This window comes from Taudactylus pleione, unplaced genomic scaffold (assembly GCF_031769625.1).
Source record: "Taudactylus pleione unplaced genomic scaffold, aTauple2 ptg000539l, whole genome shotgun sequence".
NCBI lineage: Eukaryota > Metazoa > Chordata > Amphibia > Anura > Myobatrachidae > Taudactylus > Taudactylus pleione.
The window spans coordinates 2861337-2887952 of record NW_028284941.1 but is presented as its reverse complement, the minus strand read 5'-3'; the positions used below and the strand labels follow the sequence as shown (position 1 = coordinate 2887952).

Genomic DNA, 26616 nt, shown 5'->3' with positions numbered 1-26616 from the left:
CCCTACACTCCGCCGGTACCAGAACGCCGGTACTGATCCGGGGATGCTGGTGGGCATCTGGGGTCACAGCTAGCGGTGACCCCAGATGTTCCGGACCATGGCCGGATTCAAGGGGGACAGAGGTAAGCAACGGGGTCCCGCGGTGGGTCCCTGCTGATCACATGGTCCTAAGTCCCCAGGCAGGGGGCTCCCTGGGGACTGGCTGCAGCGTGGAGCCAGGTACTGAACCTGCGCTTCCACTACCCCCTGGGACAGCGGACTGCAGCAGTGCGGTAGCGCTGCGGCGTCCCAGGGGTTAAATGCATGCCAGGGGAGCGCGCCTTCCCTGTCTCACAGCCGGCGCCTCCCCCGCTGCACACAGCCCTCTCTGCACTGTGCTGACTGGCCCTGTGTCAGCGCTCCTCCCCCAGGCCAGCCTTCTCTCTGCTCCTCGGCGGCCATCTTTTCAGAAGCATGGTGAACGCTGCTGGAAGCCTGCATTGGAAGCATCGTGGTCTGGGTCCCCCCGCATACCTCTCCTCCGCTGTGGTCAGGTCTGTGTATGCAGCGCTGTGTCCTACCAGGCCCTGTGTCTGTGTAGTTGAGTGATCAGCGCTGTTAGTGCAGGAATTGATTTTCTTTGCATTGTATGTGACTGTGCTAGCGGTGCTGCCTGTAACTTTTAAGACTGTCAGCTTTATTACTGTCCCTGTTCTTTCTGCTAAGCCCTTTGCGGTGCGGTGCTGCAGGGTGGTCTCTCGCCTATTTAATATATAATTGGTGAGAGGGGTCACATACGTGGTGCCATCATGTCTGAAAGTGATTTTCCCCTCCGGCTACAGTGTACCACGTGTAAAGTACCGTTAGCGGAGGGGGAGGGTAGCGCGGAGGGCCTTTGCCGGCAGTGTTTGTCCATGGCGCGGCCTCTTACGGTTACAGCACCGGTACAGGAGCCGCCCTGGGCTTGTTTCGCTCAGGCGCTAACAGCTTTAGTGGGCCAGTTAGCTCCGCAGCCCGCGTTTACTCAGATGGGTTTGTCCCAGCAGTCTGTGGTGTCGTCACCCATGCAGGGTTTCCCACGACAATTGGTGGTACCCCACAGTCTCCCTATTTCCCCGCTCCCGGTTTCTCAGGAGCCAGCGTGGGTTAACTCCCTGACGAGTTCTGTACAGCACTTGTCGGATGTGTTGCAAGGGGAGTCTGTGATGCGGCCTCATAAACGGCCGGTGGCGTCTCTGTCCGTCCCTTATGAGGATGACGAAGGGACGTCTGATGATGGGGAGATTCTGGATCCTTACGATCAGGAACCTCTCCATACTAAGGACGCTGATGCTAAGTCCAAAGTATATATTCCTGGACTTATTCGGGTGGTCCGCACAGCCTTGGTGATTGAGGACGAAGTTCCCCCAGCGGCTAAGTCTAAGTATGCCTTTTTCAAAGACGTGAAGGGCGATTCCTCTTTCGGGTCAGTTGGTGGACCATTTAGAGGAGGCGTGGAAACAGCCTGGCAAAAGATACCAGCCGCAGAGACGCCTGGCGGTGGCTTATCCGTTTGCGGATAATTATTTTGCTAAGTGGGAATCCCCTCCACAGGTGGATTCTCACGTGACCCGTCTTGTCCGTAGTGCCACATTGCCGATGCCATCCATGTCCTCCCTTAAGGATGCTACGGACCGCAAGGTGGAAATCTGCCTGAAGTCCGCTTATTCCCTTGCGGGGGGGGGGGGGGGGCAGCACGGCCGGCTATGGCCATTTGCTGGGTTGCCAGAGCGATGGAACGCTGGGCGGATTCATTAGAGGCTTCTTTTGATTCCGACTGTCCGGCCGAACAGGCGGAGTTGATTGGCAATCTCCGTGATTCGGCCACCTACATCAACGAGGCGGCTCTAGACATTAGTACTCTGGTGTCTAGAATTTCTTCAGCAGCGGTAGCTGCTTGTCGCACCTTGTAGCTGCGATCCTGGAAGGCGGACGCAGATTCCAAGAAGGGTCTGGAAGCGTTGCCGTTTACCGGAGAAGTTCTATTCGGTCCGGATCTGGATAAGATTGTGGCCACGCTGGCGGCAGCCAAATCATCTTGTCTCCCGTCGGCCGCTGCTCCTTCTGGTTCTGGACCATCGTCCTTTCGGTCATCTAGGGCCCAGGGCAGGCCCAAACCACAGTCGTTTCCTCGTCAGGCTGGCCCTAGGAAATCGGTCAAGCCCCGGAAGCAGGCATCCACTACGCGATTAAACAGGCCGATTGAACGATAACGACATCGTTATCGTTCAATCGCTTACTAAGCCCGCAAATTGGTCAGTTTAAAGTCAAAAACGACCAGCGATGCGCATGCCAGCTGGTCGTTTTTGACATCTATCATCACCCGTACATGCTGTTCAACCTCACGATAACGTAAGGTTGAGTATGTACGGGGATGATTGATGTGCCTACACTGAATGACTGAACGTTCAGGGTAGGCTCATCATAGACTGTGAAATGACTGCACGATTACAATGTCGTAATCGTGCTCTCGTTTCACAGTCGGCAAGTGGATGTGCGGCATTATGGAGCATACACACGGTCAGATGTGTCAGATGAACGATTGAACGATCTGAACGATCTGATGAACGATTTTGACTAACGATTTGAACGATTTGAACTATGAACGATTTTTGACTGCATTAAAATTAATGGAATCGTCCAAATCTGACTGCAAACACATCAGATGTCAGATATCGTTATCTGACCATCGGGAACACGCATCGTTCATCGTTCAGACATGTCAGATATGTCATATTTTCCTTCAGATAAGAACGATTGAACGATTTTTTAAATCGTTATCGTTCAGAACTGAAGAAAAATCTGACCGTGTGTATGCACCATTAGTCGTCAGTGATACAGACATCGTGTGAAGCCCTGAGGTTCTGTACTGTCACTGATAATATCACTTAATAAAAAATAAGGGTAAAATAAATATTAAAGTACATATATTAACAACAAATAATAAATAAATAACCAAATACTAAGATTCTGTGATTTTTGACAATGAATATAGAGTTCCTTAATCCATATTATGTGTGTTTCTTGTAGTAAGCTTGTACTATATTATAGTCCCAATATCAATCTGGTGGGCAATAACTGCAGGCTGGCATTTGGCAAATCCTGTAGTACAATGCTAATTCTAGTGGATCTATTTTAAACTGGTGGGCAAAATTTGTAGGCAGGGTGTTATATAGTGATCAATTTGGTTCTTTCCTTTATGATGTTCCTAGTGAAGCAAGTTATCCTTCTCCGTCCTAGCCCGTCTGCACCTCGGGGATAATATAATGTGCAGTATAAGGATGGAATGACATTCAATTAGTGGCGAAAATGGCCGTTTTCCGCCAAAAAAGGCGACATTTTTGCTAAAGAAACAGGCAAATATGGCAACAGGTGATAAAAAACTGGAGAAAAGTTTTCTCCATCCCAGACCAGGAGAAAAAAAAATGCAAAATCCCTATTTTTGGCTAAAAATGTGGGGATTTCTTTCAGAACCTTTTGGACACCCCCCGTAATGATAAATGAAAAAAAAATGTCGTAAGTTGCATACTTTGGTGAAAAACGACCGCGCAAATTTATAGAAAGCTATTTTTTTCCACGAAATGACTGTTCCACACAAATTGGGGTACGTTAAAATGGGTGCAAGTATATTTTCGTGTCGTAAAAACGCAATTTTAAAAACCATTAAAAAATGGCTGCTGTGACTGCGTGCGATGTTTAAAACACTTGATGCATCCATACCATCCCCCGAAAAATCAGACTCAATACGGTAAAACCATTTTAAAGATTTTTTATTTTTTTCTCCCAAAATTTTTCACCAAAGTACACAACTTATGATTTTTTTAGCCAAAAATAGGGATTTTGCATTTTTTTTCTCCTGGTCTGGGATGGAGAAAACTTTTCTCCAGTTTTTTTGTGAAAAAATGTCAGTTTTCGCCTCTAATTGAATACGGCCCTATGTTCAGGCAGTATTTCTTCTGGGTTCTGTCCCCAGCGTGCATGCCCTCGTCAGACTGCCGTGGTTAGTACTGGTCGTGCACAAAGCTCTCTTGTGGACAATTGAAAGGCTTGTGGATGTCGGGATATTATATTCTATCCTATTTATTGTTTTATTGGGAGTCCTCTACCGTCAATGTTATCGTCCTAACATTAATTGTCGGCCATCTTTGGGTAGATAATTTCCCAACCTTGTGCAATTATACTGGTCCATTTTGCACGGATTTGCTGGTGATAATTTCCAATGCAGCCAATGTTCAGTGTCTGGTGAATGCATTGATGGAGGATATCTCCTGGTGTTCAAACATTATTGATCATCGCATATTATATTAATTCGTAGGTGTGATACTGGTGAATATCAATTATATTATTTGGGTTTATTTTTTTATTATATTTTTTAATTGTCAAATAAGAAAAGTATTACGGTCAGTGTGTTAGATGGTATTATAGCTATATAAAAAAAAATTGCTAAGTAATAAGTGCGCAAAACCTGCAGCCTCTTATACGGCACAAAAAATAGGATCTCAATTAATCCTTAATAGTAAATACACATGAAAAATATTATGCCACAAGATGGCGCTGGATATACACACAGCCAATATAGTAATATAATCTGGAAGATACTAAATTCTTATATAGTTATTGAATATGAAAAGGATCCTTTCAGCCAATTGTTCTTTTTATGAAGGGATCCCAAAGGTTCAAGTGGTCTCCGTTTTATACATAGAAAGAAATAGTAGTATATACAGTTTCTTGCAATCATATGACAATATATTGATATGATGATATAGTTGTCCAAATGTGGTTTTAGATGTAAGCGTACCCAGACTCACAGGAAAATATGTAGGAATAATCACATCAAGGTTTCTTGTCCTTTAACAAACTCAAATTGGAGGAAATATGTAAGGTAATGTGTACCTTACTTACATATAGAACATGTGTTGGATGCTCATCAAGGTTTCTTTGTCTCTGTTTCAACTCTCCACTAGCTCATGGACATCTCCCATTCACCCTCATTTAAGAAAGGAAGAGCAATACGTATAGCAAGTGGTATTTTACTATACATAAAAAAGGACACAAAACTGAATCAAAAATAAACAAAACAGATAAAAATGTATAAAAAGTTCTTAAAATAACTAGGACAGTTTCTAGAGAAAACAAATGGTGACCTGATATAATGAAGCGGTGGAGTCCGGAATCCACTGTTTCGTTCAGAGGGGTCACCAATCCAACATCAGTCAGGATAGCCAAATGGAATGAATAAGTCCCCTATAGCCAACGCGTTTCGATCCGCCACTGCAGATCTTTGTCAAGGTGTAGGGGACAACTCTCATGGGGGCGTCTTAAATACCTTCTACAATTAAACAATAATCCACTCAAACACTCACTCAATAACTATTATAGCTGTTGCTATGTATATTTAGCCTTGTTGTGTGGTGGAAGGGTGTATTAAGGACCATGGTAAAGTTGTTATTATTACATGGTTATAGATATTTTAAATAAAGATAAAGTGCATAAGACATATACACTTTTCACCTTAGTGTATATAGGGTCTATTTGTTATGTTAATTATCGGGGTCCGAACGGACCCCGATAATTAACATACTAAGGGGTCTATTTACTAAGGGGAGAAAAGGGGGAAAAACGCTAATGGCAGAGAAACTCCCTATACATACCGCTTCTCAGTATGTACTAAAGGGATTTTCTCTGACTGCAACCTGCCAGCGTAAGTACAGGCTACAATCTGTCCCTCCCAACTGTCCCGCATTCAGCGGGATAGTCATGTTTTTCTGGGACTGTCCCGCTGTCCCACCCGCAGTGTCCCGTGGTGGGGTGGAAGTTGGGGAGAGCACATACTACTGCTCTGCATAGCAGAGCAGTGGGTGTGCAGAAGGTGAGCAGATGCCGTGCGCATGTGTAGGGAGAGCCTGGGGGCTGCCCAGCATCTCGGAGAGTGCTGGGCACTACCCCTATAGTGACATCATCGAGGGCTTTCTGCGAGGCTCCGCCCCATTTCCAAGATGCCACGCCCTTCAAGCAAAGCCACGCCCCCTTTTCGGGGAGTGCAGGCACGCAAAGTGTCCCTCTTCATGAGGGACAAAAGTTGGGAGGTATGATATCGCACTGCACCTGGGGCACTTAGCGCTGCTATAGACACCTACTGTATGGCAGCACTAAGTGTCCCAGGCACTACTAAGAGGAGAGGTCACTTAACGTCGGGTGTCTTCACCAGGGCTGATACCGCCTCCTGTAGCTGCCAGTATCTGCTTCTCCTCATTGGAGAAGCAGGAGTGTAGAGGTGTCACTTTGGCCGTTTGTTAATAAAGTTTGTTTAAAAAAAAAAAGTCGCTGCTGCTGCTGCTGCTGGCCAGCGATGGTGAGTCACAGAGGGCTGTCAGGGGAAAGGGTTCTCAGCTGTTACCGCTGAGGGGGAGACAACGTTCACCCTCCTCAGTGGGTCTATTACTAGTAACAGCTGCGGTAGCCATCTCCTGCTTCACATCGGTAGCAGGCGAAGCAGGAGTGGCATTAACTCCACGATATGTGGAGTCTTAGTAAAAAGACCCTTAAGGGGCTGATGCACTAAGCTCTGGAAAGTGATAAATTGGAGAGTGATAAAATGCCAGCCAATCAGCTCCTAACTGTCATTTTTCTTACACAGTCTGAAACATGACAGTTGGGAGCTGAGTGGCTGGTACTTTATAATTCTCCAACTTATCACTTTCCAGAGCTTAGTACATCTCCCCCTTACTCACCACGAGCGCCAGAGCAATTCCTCTTTTCACTGCTTCTTTCGGTGCAATGAGACAAGTGCGCACGCGTGACCTACAGATCACGCATGCGCACAAGAGCCCCGACGTCTGGCGGAAAGAGCCGGACCAGGTCGGAGGGATCCGAAAGTATCCCTATTTGCAACCCGGGACTCCTTCCCATAGAGAAGAAGTGTGTTGCGAGCCGCAAGCGGGAGCACTCGCCATCTGAAGATGGCGAATGCCCCCGCAGTCAAGCTCCAAAAATATAGTATTTTTGAAGCTTGATGAATTCTGTCCCCATACTAGTGTATGGGGACAGTGGGCCATTCCGCGAGAGAAAGTTAAGAAGGAGATATTTGTGATGTGTCCTGCTTTACCTTCTTGATGAATGGCCCGGACACTTAATTTCTACAGTTGCAGGTGAAAAGGTTAATTTTCACTTGCTTCTGTAGAAATTAAGGGATGATGAATAGACTTCTAAGTCTTGTGCACTTTATCTTAATTTAAAATATCTATAACAATGTTAGAATATCATTAACATGGTCCTCAATACACAATTCCACACACACCAGTGCTAAATATAGTCAGCAACAGTGTTCGCACTGACATGCTATAACGCGTTTTTTTACCCCCATATGGCTGTAAAATAAAAAAAGAATCCGGGTCTCTTAGTGTGCGCTCTGCCAATCAGAGTACGGCCACAAGGACTTATTCTGAATTGGACACAAGTATCGGAACGTCTATGCAGGGCCATAACTTATGTGGTGCATCCAGTGCGCCCGCACAGAGCGCACATGCCCTGTCGGTGGAACCGGCCGCCTCCACCCGCGATTATCACTACAGCGGCCACCCGCTGCAATGTGTAATAGTAACTGTGTGCCCGGCTCCTTCTCTGCCAGGTGCACCCTTACTATTACACATAACAGCGGGCAGCGCTGCAATTGCCTGTCCGCCCCCTGGGCTTTGCCCCTTCCCCCGTCTGCTATAGTGGCTTCAAGGACTGGGAGAGTCATCATGACGTGACATCTCTCCAAGTCCAGCCCCAGAGTGCCCAGCGCAAAGGCATAATGTGTAATTGGTGGCATAATGTGTAATGGGGGAGGGGGCTTGTACTGTGTTTAATAATGTGTAATGGGGAGGGGGGTTGTACTGTGTGGCATAATGTGTAATGGAGGAGAGGGGGGTTGTACTGTGTGGTATAATGTGTAATGGAGGAGAGGGGGGTTGTACTGTGTGGCATAATGTGTAAGGGGGAAGTTGTACTATGTGGCATAATGTTTAATGGGGGGAGAGAGGAAGGTGCACTGTGTGGCATAATGTGTAATGAGGGAGGGGGGATGTGTACTGTGTAGTGTACTGGGGGGAATTTGTACTGTGGGCATAATGTGTAAGGGGCATTACTACTGTGTGGCGTATTTTAGCGTAATGTATATAAGGGACACTACTACAGGTATGTAATGTAAATAAGGGGCATTACTGTGTGGCGCAATGTGAATGGGGGTACTATAGTGTGGCCACGCCCTTTCCCTATGAGACATACCCTTTTTTTATCCCATGCGTCTGCCCCTGTTTACGATGGGGGGGGGGCACTAAATCTCTTTCTGGCACAGGGCACCAAAATGTCTAGTTACGGCTCTGCGTCTATGAGAGTATCTGTCGGTTTGCCCACTGTTATTCTGTCTGCAACCTTCATCATTATGGGCCCCCGCACACTTGTGTTTTTTGAGGCTTGCCATCCCCCTGAGTCTCTCCAGCCCCGTGACTTCAACATCATCCGCCTACATGTCTCTGCGTGCATTTTTTTAATCAGTTTATAAATGTTATTCTTTCTAATGGCTAAATTATTGGGATATAAAGTTAGGTATTTTCTTTTGGCCTAGGGGTGCCCTGAAGAAACAGTTGGGACCCTAAAAGTGCCGTAAAGTGAAAAAGTTTGGGAACCACTGGTTTAGGTCTAAACAATGTTTAATGAACATTGGTACTACCGATGTTTTTTTTAATGTCCCATCCCTATTCACGGATGTCTAGGGAGAGAGTGGGGCCAATATGACATAATTATTTTTATTGCATAATTTTGACTGCAGCCCCTCTGCATACACATATACAGAAACCACCCCTTGCAAACCCTGCATTTTCCCCTGAGGAGGTAGTGTATTTTCTGTTTGTCTGCATTTTATAAAACAAAATTCTAATTTGTGGCAGTTACTTGCGGCTCTGCTGGGTACATTTATGCCTCTTGTAGTTTTGCAATAAGGCAATATCAGCAAGTATCAGCAAGTATGCATTTGATTGTGCTCAGGTACACATTTATTTTTTTAACATGCAGCCATAGCAATGTGACTGTGGGCCTAATGCAGAGATGTACGTAAACCTGATGTAAATGCTCATGGGCAGAAGATGTACTGCGCTTTTGCACATCTGGGTCTATGATGTCACTTGCCTTGCCCCAAACACCGCTACACGATTGACATGCTGCTGAAGTTTAAGGGCTGCGACTGGGCAGTGACAAGAAGCGTTACAGAAAATGGGGGCCTGTTTTCTGGGTATTCCAAAGCTAGTGGCTACATCCTTGGACGCAGCTTCAATGACCCCGGCTACGCGATTTAACTGGACATCCTAAGTAACCTGTGGGTTACACAGATGTCCGATGGTCACGCAGTGGAGCCGATGCTGTGTCAGAGCAGCCGTCAATGGATGCCTTTTAACTGAAGACGCCTCCTGTGGCTTTATTTTAGCACTGCTGCAGCAGTGCCGCTGTACACTGTAATACCATTGGCACATCATAACTCGCACCATTTACATGTGCAACAGCCGATTAGTAGGTTCAGTTTCACTGCCTGACTCTGGCCTCCTATGGCTGTGCGCATTGGAATACAGTCACTTTCACTGACTCGCCCGTGACTCAACCATAACACGCCCATGAGACTGACTTTTTTGCGTTCACTTCTAGTCACCTCCCAGTCAGGCAGGCACAGTTTTCTCCATCTGAGCAGGGCGTCCTGTGCCAGCGCTACTGTGTCTTTACATGCAGTTGCTGTCAGAAACATGCCTGCACCTGGCTAGCCATTCCCATGTTTCCAGAAGCTGGGAAGGGGACAGAGGATGTCAGAGTGTCAGAATTCATGGTATATCAACCACTCTTCCAAAGGCTTAGGGGGTCTAATCATTATGTTAATTATCGAGGTGCGAACTGACCCCGATAATTAACATACTAACTCGCCCTGAGCACCGGAGCGGAGACAGCAGATCAGAAAATTAGCTGTCTCCATGAGCGGCTTAACTGCGGAGCAGTGGATCTTTTCTCTGCTCCTTTTGGAGCAGTGAGACTAGTGTGCATATGTGACCTACAGCGCACAAGAGCCCTGACGTCCAGCGGAAGGAGCCGGACAGGGGCGGGGGGATCCGATATGATCCCTCTTCGCATCATGGGACTCCTTCCCATAGGGAAGCAGCAGGTTGCAAGCCCCGAGCGAGAGCACTCGCTATCTGAAGATAGCAAATGCTCCCACAGTCAATATTGTATTTTCGGAGCTTGATGAATTCTGTCCCCATACTAGTGTATGGGGTCAGCGGGCCATTCCGGAAAGCAGGAGATATCTGTGATATCTCCTGCTTTACCTTCTTGATGAATGCCCCAAACACTTAATTTCTACAATTGCTCACCTACTTTTGTAGAAATTAAATGACAATGAATAGACCCCTTAATCTTCACTGTGCCAACACACCAGGCATGGAAATCAGCAGAATGAAGTAGAAAGCACTGAAACAAAGAAAATACTTGACCCAAGTGTATGTTGAACAATTTTATTGGTTTAATAAATTGTTCTTAGTGGCAAAAAAGGCATATACATTTATATCAGGTCAGATCCTTGTGTCCTTTAACATCCAGTGCTATTTTTAGCAGGAACAAGCAGGAACTCAGTTCCTGAACCTCTTATTAACTATGACATATTGTCCTGGACCAAAATGTATTTTCCATAGATTATGGTTATGCTTTCAGATATTGGTCTGAGAGTGTTTCTGTAGCATCTATTTGTATTTTTCTATATTTACTTAAAATATGCCTATAATTAATATTATGACCTGGAATGTGGAAGGCATTCACTCTACTGTAAAAGAGGAAAAGTTATTGATATACCTGAACAAACTGTAATTGGACTTAATATTCCTGCAAGAAACACATCTCCTTCCTCTGGAGATTTTGCAATTGAATAAGTTGGTCAGTGCTATCCTTGGCTCCATTCTCCTCAAAAGCAGGTGGTTGTCACAAGCCGTCGTAACATCTTGTTTGACATCAATACTCTAGGCGGTTCTCTCGCGTCTGTTGCTAGGAGACGAGGACGCCAGGCTGCTACTCCATTAGGTCCTCCTACCTTACTGCTCCATTACCTCCTTCCTGCACCGATTGGATTTTCTTCCTTTTTTACCTCCACTGGTTTTCTGCTCTGATCCGTTCAGTACTTAGCTTCCGGTTCCTGTGAGTGAGTTCATGTTCCTGTATGTTCCAGCTCCTCGTGTCCAGCGTGTATTTCTACCGTCTCAGCTGCACTTCAGCGCCTGTGTGGACTATCTGCTAGCAACACCACAGCAGGTCCTGCCGCACTGCAGCGCCAGTGTGGAATTTCAGCCAGTAATCCACAGCCGTCTCTGCCGCACTTCAGTAGTGTGGACTTTCCGCCAGTTACATCACGGCAGTCACTACCGCACTTCAGTGTCTGTGTGGACTATCGCTAATTACATCAGCAGCCTCTGCCGCACTTCAGTGTTTATTTGGACTCTCTGCTAGTACACTACAGCAGTCCCTGTCACACTTCAGTGTCTGTGTATACAACTTAGTATTAACATCACAGCAGTCTCTGCTACACTATAGCGTCTGTGTGGACTTTCAATTATTCACATCACAGCAGTCTCTGCTGCACTCCAGCCTTTGTGTGGAATCCCTGCTACACATCTGCACTCAAGGCTGCTACTAGCCAAGTATACCTTAACCCCTTAAGGCTGCATCCAGCCAAGTACACATCAGGCCTCAAGGCTGTAACCAACAAAGTACACATCAGCCCTCAAGGCTGCTACCAGCCAAGTATACCTCAGCCCTCAAGGCTGCAACTAGCCAAGTACACATCAGCCCTCAAGGCTGCTACCAGCCAAGTATACCTCAGCCCTCAAGGCTGCAACTAGCCAAATCACATCAGCCCTCAAGGCTGCAAAGTATACATCAATCATCATGGCGGCAACCAGTCAAGTACACATCAGCCCTCAAGGCTGCTATCAGCCAAGTATACCTCAACCCTCAAGGCTGCAACTAGCCAAGTACACAGCAGCCCTCAAGGCTGCTACCAGCCAAGTATACCTCAGCCCTCAAGGCTGCAACTAGCCAAATACACATCAGCCCTTAAGGCTGCATTCAATCAAGTACACATCAGCACTCAAGGCTGCCACCAGCTAATTTAATATAAATCCTCAAGGCAGCAACTTAGCCATCAGGCCACACTCCAGTCAAGTAAACTCCTATCCTCAAAGCTTTATTTATTGAATCCTCATCAATCAAATTCTCAAAACTTCTTTATCAATTGACTCCTTCAAGCTTCTTCATCAATAGACTTCTCAAAGACTCCTTATCACTTGATTCACACCTCTTATGATAATCCTTCCTGTGAATTCCCCCAGTGATTCAAAACATTGGTATATTAATATTGGCAAGAAGCATATCCAATTGGATGTTGTTACCTTGATAGTAGACACGAATGGTAGATTCCTCATCACTGAAGTTGACCCAATTTATTCAGTTTCTTTTACCAAAGCTGTACCCATATTTATCCTTATAGAGGATGAATCTTTTCTTTGTAGTCTTTAAATATTCTAAGAATCAGTCTCTATTCTAGGATATTCAAGTGGTAGGTAGACATTCTGTTAGGGTAATGCTATAACAGCTGTAGGCACACACAAGTAGGATATGTAACTATTCTTTAAAGGCAGACACTAGTCTAGTATGGAAATATATGGTAGCTGTAAGCAGACACATTAGGATAAAGATATTCTCAGGGCCTCCAAGAGTTTAGCTTCAGTGCTGTAGCAGGAGTTATGCCTCTTGTTTCTTCAGGAGCTTTTGAAATGAGTGCCAGGTCATGTCATTCTGCAGCGCATGGTTACACCTCCCAGACAAGCTCAGTATATCCCACAGAAAACCGAGTCCCAATACATAATATCACCCCTGTTTCTGTCGCACACATATATACAAATGTGACATATCAAATTAATCAGCACAGTCATCTGGTGCCTCCTAGTCACATCACATTGCGACTAAGATGCAAAATAGATGCCCGACACTAACAGAGTCACACGAGATCTGCCAACTGACTACAACCAGGCATCTCGTGCCACATGGCGTATTCAGGCTAGATGTATGAGGACTCATCTGTACTGTAGGAACATACTCTTTTTAGCCAGTAGACATTCTTGAAGGCAGACATTGTGGTAGGATAGAGCTATGCAAGTTGTAGGCAATTCCATTGAGATAAATATAGAGGTACAGCTAGGAGGGGATGGCACATGGCTTGATTGATCGAAGAAGGGAATGTTAGCATGGGGAACATGATCAGGCAGAGACAAAGGAAGATGCAATGGAAGGTGATGATCAATCATCACTTTTCAGATCAGCTGTGCTGCAGCTCCAGGCAGTGTTTGGAGTTCTGGCATTGTGCAGGATCGGTGTATGTTAGGGAGGATTGAATTAGCCAAAGTGTTTACTGTGTGTGATGTAGCAACTACAACTGAAGCTGTCGAAATTGATAGTTGCAGTTGTCATAACGTTCAGTGCCACTGACTGTTCATACATTGCTCCCCACTTCGGTGCCCTATCTAAGGATAGCTGCACTGATAATGACTCAGGCTGCAGGGAAGCGGTAACTGCAGCACATAATGTGGGCAGTTACTGATTTTACCCCTAACACCCCTTCATACATCAACTCGAAAGTACCAACCAATCAGCTTCTAACTGTCATTCTTCAAGCACAGCCTGTAAAATGACAGTTAGGAGTTGATTGGTGGGTACTATCGGGTCTATTTATTAAGCCTTAAGCCACGTACACACTGACCGATATTGTGAATGGTTGGATGAGAACGATATCATTATCGTTCAATCTTTCACAATATCGGCCAGTGTGTATGCAAGATATCGTTAACGATGACACTCCCATGGATCGTTAACGATATCCTTCATTGCCTGAACATGCAGGCCAAACCGACGATATCGTCAGGTTGTGCATGTTCAGGGATGCTGCCGATGACGTCACTGAACGATATTGTTAACGATATTGTTCAGTGTATAGGCTCAGTGTCGTTAACGCCCGGCAAACACTTAACGATATTACTCATGGAGCGAATCGTTAAGTGTATATGCGCCATTAGAAAGAGATCAAGTGGACGGAGGTAAAGTACCAACAAAGCAGCTCCTGTCATTTTTTAAACACAGCCTGTTTATTTCTCTTGACTTTATCTTTCTCCAAGCTTTGATGCATATATATACGGTATACAATAATGTGTGTGGCATTACAAAGGGGTATGTTACGTACTAGAGACTGAGCAGTGCTTGTTAACTAACACGCCTTCTCCATGGGAAGGTTATGTCATTTCCAAAATCAAAGCATTTGGAAACCCTCCTGTAGAAATCCTGCATTTGCCCCTGCAATTCGGTAAGCTATAAATTGTGTGTGCTTTGTCTCTTGACTTTATTAGTAAAATATTAACGTGAATGAGCAGGGGGCATCAAACTGAGTCTTTGCCCTGGGTGACAGGAAGCCTAGCTTTACCCCTGGTTAAATATATTCTAGTTCTGGTTAAAATGACTGGTAGGATATAGGCTAATTATAGGCATACACTGTTAGAATAAAGCTATTCTAGTTGTTGCCAAAGGCTCTAGAAGTGTAATTTTTCATTTTGCTGAGCAGTGCTAATTTAGTGAACAGCTGGCTCTCTGGAAAGATAGCTATTCAACTTATAGTCAAACAGTCTGGTATCCTACTTGTAGCTATTTTAGTAGGCATACATTCTGGTAGAATAAACATAGTTTAGTTGCTATAATATAAGTATTATAGTTGTAGGTAGACTCACTGGTAGGCTAAACATTGTATTCTTGAAGGCTTACAGTGTAGGATATGAAAAGAGAAATGGAATTCTGGCGCTGTTTCCTGTCTATGTGTGTGTATCCAGTGGTGCATTTAACCGGTAAAGTCTGGTTCTTTTTTAGATGTCTATTCAGAACCAAATTAGTCTCTTCAATCTATGTTCCTTTCTTATGTAAGTGGCTGCTTAGTCCTCTTGGTTTAATGCCTGGCAGAGTGGTTGGGTTCTAAACATAAAAGAGGGAGACAAGGAGGAGCGCCTGATAGTATGGTAATTTTGGTAATAGTAAATTAGAGGTATGTGCTCAATATATATGTGTACCATGTATACGCTTGTCTGTTAAGCGTATCAAATAGGTCTTTTACATCAACCAGGGAGCTCCACACTGGGAAACATTTTCGTCCATAAAACGCCTTTTATCCCCAATTCTCAGACAGCCACGGGTAAATTTACCAGCAACCTTGTCAAATGCAAATAAATTGCCTCTATAGTGTAATATGTTTGTGGCTAATAATCAAATTTATTCACACAGTATTTATATTACACACAAATACACAGAGTTAAAAAAAAGTTGTTTATCTTAGTCCATCAGTGGCTAATTCCCAGGTAGGGGGGGGGCTATAGTTGGCTTGTTCCACAAAGACCGTACGCGTTTCGCCTATATCAGGCTTCCTTAGGGGTTATCCTACAGTGTAGGATATATCCACAAAAATATATCTCGTTGTCTGCTGCAGGAGCCTCCTCATACATATGGGTAAAACTTACTTGACGTGGAAGTCTTCTGAAAAATGGTACTGTAGTTTTTAAGGCAGGATAAAGGCTTGTGGGGTCCCTGGGATCAACTAAGGTGTGGAGGCCTTCTTCAATTAATTGACATTCTATAACAATGCCCCAACCTTCCCCTATAGTGCCCCCCAATATGCCCCACAGTGCTACCCCTATATATCCCACACTGTGCCCCCAATATGCTCCACAGTCCTTCCCTTATATACCACACTGTGCCCCCCCATTATGCCCCACAGTGCTCACCCCTATATGCCACACGGTGCCCCCCCAATATGCCCACAGTGCTTCCACCCCCACTCTAAGCCCCAATGACCCACAGTGCCCCCATCTGTGGTATACACAGGGGGGCATCAGTACCCAATTGGCCGACTTCTCTTTAGTTCTTCTTTAGTTTTTCCATTCCAGCTCAGACAGCTCTGTGTTCTGCATGTACAGTCACAGTGCATACAGCACATAGCTGCCCCCGAGTCCCCTCATCAACATTTTGCGTTCAGAGCCGCAGCAGATTCCTCTGGGAACAAGTGCTGCTGGGCATACAGGACCTCATTCAGAGCCGGTCGCACAGAGCGTGTGGTCGGTCTGAATGAGGGGAGGACCTCTTGAATTTTCAAGACGTCCTCCTTTGCGGTGGTAAGGCTGTGGGTTAACACCCACAGCCTTACGACCGCCTAAGGTGATGGTCGCGATGGTCAAGACCATCGCGACCATCGGGGCTTACGACGAGACCCTAGGGTAGGGTCTCCCTTGTCGTAAGCCCCGGAGAGCTTTCGGCTCTGTCTGAGCCGGAAGCTCTCCACTGACATCACTGTGATGTCAGTGTGGCCGCCCCCAAATGGTAGGCGTTCCCATGGGAACGCCCCCATTTGGGCTGCCACCCCCCTGGTCTGCCTTCCAAACGGGGCGAGCTGTCAATCAACATCGACAGCTCGCCCCCTTTGGATTGAGACCCCTCTACAACCGGCGCTGTCAGTCGTAGCGGGTCTCACGCATGCGCACGACGGCGCCGGCGCCGTCGTGCACATGCTCTGTGGGGGGCCATCGGCCCGGTCCGAGCGCATCGGCGCTAACGACCCAGCAATTTCAGCGTTACACCGACATTGGGGTATATTTAGACCCAGCAATTTTAGCGTTACACCGACATTGGGGTATATTTAGTGCAGTTTTTTAAAAATGGAGATGTTTCCCATAGCAACGAATCAGATTCTAGCTATTATGTTCTAGAAGTTGCTAGATAAATGTTAAGTAGAATCTGATTGGTTGCTATGGGCAACATCTCCACTTCTAATAACATGCACTTTAGTAAATATACCACTGTGTGGGGGCAGTAGGGCGGCTGCCCGTCACCCCCCACCCTCCCCTTATCTGGCCCTGGTAGTTTTCTTATAATTTGATGCAAAACTGCATTCATACTTGGAGCCTACAGTCTTTGTATAGCTAAGGTCCTCTCCTCAAGCACTCACTATGGCCACACTCTCTCATCAGGGACAACTAGACTATGTATACCGATGGACACTAGCCCATAGCAGTAAATATACACCAGCACCGATACTTTACATCTCAAATTACCGGGAACAACTCACTTACCACTCAGTGAACACTGTGAGTGTGAAGAAATACAGGATCATCTCTACTGAAACACCTGCTGCAACAAATCCTGGTTCCTGGGTTCAACCAAAACTGTCAGGGTTTGGGTGAGATCATTCTTTTACACATTCGCATTGCTGTACTTTATTTTTAGTTTGGGGCTACACTGCTGTTTACATCCAGACTATGCTATCTTGCAAGAAATGAGAGATAAATCTACGTTTGATTACCCCTTTTGGATGATCGTTATTAAATTTGGAAAAAAAAGTATTTGGACTGATATTTTTTTTAAATCACAGTACCCATTTTTAGAATGGTTTTGCATATATGCTTGATATAATTATATTTATGTTTGAAACACTGTAACAGGTCCAGCAACTAGTGAATATTTGTCTTTTATTGTAACAATATTTTATCAAATTGTAACTGTATATTATACTCTTTGCCTCCCCCTAGCTAGTAATTTCAATTTACAGAATATCACAGCACCAGTTATCCCTTTCTTTTTTCCAGCGACAAGTTGCAAACTAATGCCACCAAGCCTGCACGTATCACACATCACACTCTCCACCTGGTGCGAGGCCGCTCATGCCGGCATCTATCTTCCATCACTATATCAGTGAAAATAGCCTTCAGATTATTCTCACATCTGTTGGTTTCATCTTCCATCTTCCTATGTCTTTGGCTTAGCTACTTAGTCCAGTTGCTGACACTAGAACAGTATTTTGTTTGCCTTTTGCTTTTTTGTCAAATGTAATTTATGGGCCTGTAAACTCCATCTCCCGTGCCTACATGGACGTTACTGTCCATTGTAGTGATCAGCTGCATTTCCCAGAAGTCAAAGTCTTACTTACAATTCTTTTCATGTTAGGTGTTTTCCATGGTGATGGTACGGCTGCCTGCAATATGCGACAGCGATGCTTTCTTTTCTGGCATTTCGTTGATCTACTTTTATTTCCTGGCACCTTTCTACAAACGCTTCATTATTTTTTTTCCTTAAAGCTTTGATGTTTTTATATAGCTTAGCATTATTTGGCTTTTTCTACGTGACTTCCCCATCAGATTGTGACACCTTAGTCAAAAATTTTATCCCCTTGTGCAGATTTTCATTGGTTTTGCTAGTATCTTTATGACTTTCTTTTGCAGATTCTTTCTCTAAAGTAATTGCAACCTGTTTACAATGCTCTTGGCCAGAGGTTAATGGATTATCATAGACAAATTAGACTCTTTAATTGTTAACAAATAGCAATGTTGGTTAGTGTTCTTATTGATAGTCGGTGAACTCTTATCAAGCTGATGTCAACCTACATATATATACACAGGTAACATATCTAAAATAAAGACACAGATATATTGATGTTAGCTATATCAGATATAAAGGGGTTAGCTTTATTTATATATAAAAAGGGGAGAGATATGAGAGATATGATGGCGAAGGACGGCTCTATACGCAGTGCACCATACCATCTGTCTGTTCAAATATGACAGGCTTAAAAGCCCATAACATATAATTCACAAAGGCCTAGATGGGGCCAACTGTCAATGGGTTCCCATCTAGAAGTCTTGAGTGTGGCGATAGGATATTTCTTATCCTATGTCCTCTTCACATGTCTTCATAAATGTTTCCTTTTGTTGTAAGGATGTGGAGAGTAATCTTGGGATTCCACTAATTATAAAGAAATGCTCAAATATTGTCATGGGTAAGAACACTCAGCTGGTATGAGAGAGTTAATGAATTGGAACATTGGTGAGAAGAAGCCTAACCAGTAGACAGAATGATCAAAATTTGCTATTGAAAATGATTTCCTGCTCCTTTAGTTGTGTTTTGTCTGAATGTGCAGCTGGTGAAATAGTTGGAGCAAGATTGCATAGAATAATAAACTGCAAGCACAATATTTTTTCGGAATTGTTTCATTTTGCAGCAAATACTTTTAGCTTATTCTGATTTTCCTGTCTGGAATTAGAACTGCTCTTTGTTGGTTATATCCAATCTGTATACAAATCATGTTACATTTAAAAAAAAAATGTCCGGAATATGCACATATCTTCCTCTAGTCATTGTAAAAATGTAATTCTAGTAATTACTAACTCTTGCATTGACTACTGCATTTATTACTGATCCCCTAACCAGACTTTCAGCCAATAATCCTTTTTACTTGCTCTTCTACTACTGCCCCATTCTTTGCAACTCTAAATAGGCTGCCTGTACTTAACTGGATTCACTACATCACATTCATGTTGTAGAACTATTTATTTTATTAGGATAAACCATATCTATCAACTAGCCTAGATTCACAGAACTCTAGGTCAATCTGGGCAGGATTGGTCAGATTGGGGTCATGGCTTATTTTGTTTCGTTTCTGCAAATTGAGAGTTATATAAAATAAATTCCAACAAAAGTACTAGAAATATATAATAGCAGAACTCCACAGCATGAACTTTATAATGCCCATCCCTAAATACTGTTTAAAAGCACATTCAAATATAAAATCCATAAGAGAATGTTTCACAACCATATCAGCACCATGTTTTGTTCTCCAGGACCTTCTCATGCTTGATGCAATCACAAATTTAAATACAGTAGAGAACATTCATTATAGACAGGTGTAGTAATTATACATGGTTCTAATTAAATGCTGAACATATTAATGAGTATAATTACAAAACAATCATACCAAGAGTTCTCTTCATTTTACAGTAAATCATAAATAATATTGTAATATTAAAAGCAAAAAAAAATGAAATATCATCAAGAAGAGGAAAGAGATATACATTTTTTATTCATATCATTGAGGTTTATTTTCTGTTTTTGTTTTATTTATAGGCTCTATAAGAGCATCTATTAATTAATTGTGTAGCCTGATGATCAAGTTTAACAGTTCATACCGTCTGAGTCCGGCTCCACTGACATCAGTAGTGATGTCAGTGGAAGTGATTTTGGCTCTGAAAGAGCCAAAATCACTCCAGGGCTTGCGGCAGCGAGACCCTACCGCAGGGTCTCGTCACAAGCCCGATGGTCGCGATGGCCTTGACCATCGCGACCATCATCATGGACGCTCGCATAAGCTGTGGGTGGTAACCCACAGCTATGCGAGCGTCCAAGAGGCCGCTCCAAGTTGAGGTAGGAGGGCCCTGATTCAGAGCGAGCTCTCTGGTCAGAGCGTCCGGCTCTGAATCAGGCCCAGAGTGCATTTTGGACTTTTATTTGAAATATATGTAAGTCTTTTATTTTGTTGCTCTTTAGGAGGCTCGTCATAACACTTTAATGCAATGATGCATGTGTTCTAATTACAGAGGGCCTCATTCAGTATGGATCACAATTGCGACCGCAGCTTCGAAATCGCATGCAATGCAGCTGCAAAAATATGTTAATGCCTGCCACAGCTCAGCACATTTGCAGCAGGTCTGACCAGCCGCAGAAACTGCAAGTCTCGTCGCACCCAGAGAGCTCTCATGCTGCGTATGCATTCACAGTGGCTAATTTATGCACACCCATGAAACAGTGTTCAAACGGACAGGCACGTCTGCCTTTCTCCGACCACTACCCCCTCACCACCCCCAAACTCTGACAGTCTGTTACTCACTATGCGATGGATTCCTTTGTGCATCTGTAATAGCTGTGATCGCTGTGAGACTTCAGCGCATGTGCAATGACAAACAATCGATTGACTGTGTGCGTAATCGCTATTGCGTACGCTACTGAATCGGGCCCAGAAATATCAATGTACAATTTTGTCACACACAAAAAAAATTCCATTATAATGGAACGACACTTTGCTGTGACCAGTGGTGGATCTCCCACTAGGGTGCGGCACAGCAGGTTCCCCTGCATGAGAGGTTGATTCTTTATTTGTTTATCATTACGATTAGTTTTTTTATTTTGCACCCGGATAGTGGTGGTGGTGGTGGGGGGGGGGGGGGGGGGGGGCAGTCGGGGCAATGAGCAGCACACTCTGATGCTGGTGGTGGTGGTGGGGGGGGGGGTGAGGATGGTGCTGCTTTGGAAGTCTAGCGGAATTGGGGCTGGCCCTGACATGATGGGGCGGAGGTGGCAGTGACTTGATAGGGGACGACCAATAATGTTGTGCTTAGGAGCATCCTGACCCCTAAATCCGCCTCCTGGCTGTAACTGTGTGGAACAAGATATTATGGATAAATGAATAACAGTGGAAAACATATTTGCTGTATTTACTAAGGGAGTGTTTTTTGATTGGGTATAAAATTAGCCTCTGCTTATACTCAATGGGGTTGTAACAACTCCACTTCCATAAACCTGCACATAGTAAATATACCCCAACCTTTTCAAATCTGTATTTTGACAAAGATGTGTGCAACCTTAAATATAGCATATAGATGCACATTGTGTAAATATCCTGCTGCCAGTCAAATACTTTGTATCCAACACAAAATTTACACTGTGTAATTTAATGTTGCCTGTAACCAAAAATATTGCTGCATCTCAAAGGGCATAGTTTAAGTGTTTGCCTCCAACGTTGGGGGCAAATTCAATCAGCTACGGGGTTGTAAATACCGAGGCTAATTGAATCTGCCCCTTAGGCCCGTATTCAGTTTGGAGTGAAAAGCCGTTTGTGCATGTTGTGCGCGAAAACTATTCGCCGATGACGTCATTTTGCCAGGCGGAAAAGTATCGCTGTATTCAATTTTAAATGCAATGTAATAGGCTAAAAAGATTCACCTATGAATAGCAGGCGGACAAAAGTGCAGAATTGGGGTTTTGGGGTGCAATGTTGCGGGAACCATCGTGCAGCCTTCAGACAGTCCCCTAAAGGTAATCTGTGTCAATTTAAAAAAAAAAAACACTTAAGGACACCCCAAGAAAATTACTTTGAATTTGGGGGCAAAAAAAAAATGTTGGGGGGATTAGGGTTAGGCACCCCCAGGGGGAAATTAGGGTCAGGCACACCCGGGGGGAGGTTAGGCGCAGTAATTGGCATTCTACGAATAAAGTGGTTTTAGTCGGACTTAACATTACGGCCATTTGAACAGCTGCGGCGGGAGCTACTTCCCAACGCTATTCACATTGCCCTGAATTGAGTTTCCCCCCCTAGACTTTAACGGGATGCAGTCAGGAAACCGACGGTTGAAATTTCGATTGCCAGCTTCCCGACTGTCAAATCCCGGCAAGGTACTAATGACAGGTGTCGAAATCCCGACGCCTGTCATACCTATGCCGGAAGTCCGATGCCCGGCATACCAAACGAAGATAAACCGGGCGGCGGGCGTGGACAGCTGCGGGGGGGAGAGTTAAGTTAGGGGCTCCAGGGTTAGGCACTCCCCCAGGAGGGTTAGGGTTAGGTACCCCCCCAGGAGATGTAGGTTTAAGCTGCGGGGACGGGGGTGTTAGATTTAGGCACATATGGGGGGCTAGGGTTAGGTACTAGGGGGGAGGTTAAGGTTAGGCACCCCTGAGGGAGGGTTAGGGATGGGGGGGTAGGGTTAGTTATACTTACCTGAATCCCCTGTCGGGATTTTCACTGCTGTCGGTCTGCCGGCGTCGGGATTTGAACCGATTCCACTGATTCCACTTTAACAGCTGTGCAAAGTGTCCTTGTTCCCATAACAGTGTGGAATGCACAAGAACTGGTATATAATGACACTTTAGATAGATTAAAGAAAGGCAGGACTTCCTAGCAAAACATATCCTACAGGGCTACTGCTAGGTGTAATGGCAGTCTGATTCAGAGCTGCACGCAATTTTCAAGTAGCTGAGCGACCATTTGCAACTGCGCATGTGCGGAGATTTCAGAAAAATCCTCTGACGCATGCATTACACAGAGTGTTTGCACAAAGGCATTGTTGCGATCGAGATGTACGGTATCAGAAATATTGTTGAAAAGTGATGGACGTTCCTGGGCGGTGATTGGGAGGTGGCTAGTAATGCATGCAAATATGGTCCGTTCAGTGGGCGTGTTATGGGTGTGTTGCGGGAGTGTCAATATAAGTGGTTGTGTACACTCAACTGCTCACATAAGAGGACATACACACACTGGTGCAACTTTTGATAGAGCGACCCATAGTGGCTTCTAAGAACACACCAATGTGTATTACTGCGTGCACGTACTCTGCAAGTGGGCCTCTCTGTCCTTGCACATTCGGATGCACACAAATGAGTGAGTTTGTAGCGAAATATGCATAAAGTCGCAGATGCTGCTGCGTGTGCTTCTGTGTCCACCTTTGAATCAGGCCCAGTGTGTTTATATAGGTAGTGGTCCCATTGTCATTATGGAGACAGAATTGTTGGAGAAGGATGAAGGGTAAACTATAGATGTGTCCACATAAACCGTGGCTTTAGGTGCGCCAAGCAGGGCAGCAATTGTCCTTTTTTAAAAATTGCATCTTATTCACTATGGAAAACTCTGCAAGAAGCTTGTGGTACAGTACTTGTACATCTGTGTGCGACTGAGTCTCAAAACTATGTAATAAAGGTTCCAGTATGGGCACCTTCAACTATTCCTTCCACCACATTCCTTTATGACTTTATGATTTTTATATGGGTTGAACTAAGTGGCATAACTAGGGTATTTGGAGCCCAGGGCAAATTTGAAAAGGGAACCCGCCCCCCCCCCCCTGATGTGCAAAAAAAAATGGGCGTGGTCACTTAAAAAATGGGGCGTGTCAACATGACACACCCCTTTATTTTCACACTGAACATTCCTATCCATATGCACCTTAACCCCAGTAGTACCCCTTATACAGTACCCCCAGTATGCAGTTGTGGTTCCTCTTACGCAGGCCCATAGTAGTGCTCCTTATACAGTATCCCCAGTAGTGGTCCCCCTTATACAGCCCCCAATTAGTTCCCCTTACTCAGTACCCCAAGTAGTGACCCCCCCCAAATGCAGTGCCCCATGTAGTGTTCCCCCTTATGCAGTGCCTTTTATATTGTGCCCCCAGTAGTAGTCCCCCCTATGCAGTGCCCTTTATATAGTGCCCCCAGCAGTAGTCCCCCCATGCAGTTTTCCCAGTAGTGGCCCCCTTATGCAGGCACCCAGTAGTGATCCCCCCTATCCAGTGCCCCCTGTAGTGGCCCTTCCTATTATTGTCCCCAGTAGTGGTCCCCCGAGTGCAGTGCCTCTAGTAGTAGGCCCCTTTTATAATGCCCCCAGTGGTAGTTTCCCCCCCCCAAGTAGTAGTCCCCAGAGGTTCCCTCTCCCGATTAAGTGCCCCCAGTAGTAGCCCCCCCAGTAGAGGTCCTCCCAATAATGGTGCCCCCAGTAGTAGCCACCCCTCCCCCGTTGTGCCCCCACCCCCCGTAGAGGTTCCCCCAGTAGTAGCCACCCCCTCCCCCATTGTGCCCCCACCCCCAGTAGAGGTCCCCCCAGTAGTAGCCACCCCCTCCCCCGTTGTGCCCCCAGTCGTGCAGATAGGTTAAAAAAAAAATATATATATATAAAAATATACTTACCTGAATCCACGCTGCTGCTGCTTCGGTCCGCGACGCAGCTCCCTCCGCCGCCGCCCGCCAGTCCTCCCGGGCTGGCGCGCTCAGCATTATGGGACAGACGTCATGACGTCTGTCCCATTACCCACTGCAGGAGCCGGACGGAAGCCCGTCTCTTGTAGTGGGTGCTGCAGCAGTCAATGAGAGTCTATCTGACTCTCATTGGCTGCTGTTTAACACACGCATCGCCGCCAGCGCTGGCGGCGAGGTGTGTGTTATGCACAGCCTGAGCCCGCCTCCTAGCACTATTGGGCAAGCGCTCAGGGGGAGGGAACGGGCTCAGGTGTGCAGCACAGGACCGGCGCTGGAAGCCTTGCGCCGGTCCTGTGTAAATGTGTAGCGCTGACCGCACTCATTGCGGTCGGCACTACACTGGCTAACTAGGGCGGGCGGGCCGGTACCGTGGCCGGCGGCGCCCCCCCGCGCCGCCAGTCCAACGGCGCCCAGGGCAAGCACCCGCTCGCCCTGCCCTAGTTACGCCACTGGTTGTACTAATTCCTTTGTGACAAAATGCACAACCTAGTGTCTCTGGTACACTGTGAGCTGCTTTGTATGTAGCTATAATGCGTCTAAGACAGTATTTAGGCATCTTACTCCGTATGGCGTAAAGATGCTAGGTATTTGAGGACACATCTGTAATTAGGCATGTTTTTTTTTTTTTTTTTTTAACCGCAACAACTATAAAATATTCCCTTACCCTTGCTGTCACTTGCCCATTCCACATTTGTCCACCTCCTAATATTTTTTAGATTTAGTCATTGGAGTACTATGGCAGAAAATGAGGTGAGGTCCTTATTGTCCTGCTGTCATTCTTACACCAGTGGACCCACTTACCTTCTAGCTTTGTAATGCTGGCTTTGGCCAGTGGGCCTGATTCAGAGCCGGACGCTATTTGCGCTCGCTCGTTCAGAAAAAGGGGCCGGCTATTTAAATTGAGCGCTCGCTCTTTGCGGTCTGTTGACGCCTCTATGTGTGAGCGAGCGAACGAAACATGCGCTCGCTATTTTGTAAAGACGCCCCCTGGCCGCTCGCATCCTACGTCATCTCCGCTATTTATTAGATTAATCGAGTACATCGAAAGGCGTCTGAACTGCTCGCAGTGCTTGTGGTTGGATTTTCCTACCGCAATAATGCGAACAGTTCAGACTAAGAGACAACCAAGTGACGTGGGCGATGACGCTGCTTTGTTAATTATGCACACCCTTAAAACGCCCGTTTTGACCGTTTGGCACGCCTGCGTTCGGATCTCCACTCCCCGTTTTCAAGCACCTTCCCCTGTTACCACCCACAAACGCCTCATCCTGTCACTCAAATTAGCAGGCACTCGCTATTTTGCGAGCACTCGATTTCCGACCGCAATGACTGGTTGGCGCATACGCATTACGAACGAGCGGCCGCTTACGAGAGGCTCTGTCTGAATCAAGCCCAGTGTTCCAAGTTAGAGCTAAAAAGATAGCACTGTATTTACATGTCAGATAAAAGTATCAAATAAACTAGAATTATATATGAAAAATTAGTAATCTTATCATATTAGAAGCTGTAGACTTTAAGCTGACTTACTTGGTTGTACATAAAATTAGAGCAATCAGCAACTTGCTGTGCAAATGTGCCCTGTTTCTGTTTTCACAGGTACCATCTGATGAGTGGGGGGGATATCCGGGACCCGGAAAAGAAGGAGAAATACCTTGCCGGAGGATGAGAAGCGGCAGTTATATCAAAGCCATGGGGGATGATGACAGTGGGGACTCTGACACCAGCACCAAAATGTCACCCAAAGGTGCCACCCGGAGGGAGAGATATCGCAGGTCTTCAAGTGTTGACCATCCCAGAACCAAGTATGAAACTCTCTTTAACCCTGCTAATGCTGTCATTGTGATTATTATCACTGACATGCTTTATGATCATTATTACATATAG

The 26616-nt window shown here is 45.4% G+C and overlaps 1 protein-coding gene across 2 annotated transcripts in view; it reads left to right on the top strand.

The window, feature by feature from the left end:
* DLGAP3 (DLG associated protein 3) overlaps positions 1-26616 on the top strand; it is a 500666-nt gene that overhangs the window by 359674 nt on the left and 114376 nt on the right. For both annotated transcript variants that reach the window (XM_088451181.1, XM_088451182.1), the window contains exon 4: positions 26329-26534. In XM_088451181.1, the coding sequence (XP_088307307.1) occupies positions 26329-26534 (206 nt within the window). The remainder of the gene's footprint in view (positions 1-26328; positions 26535-26616) is intronic.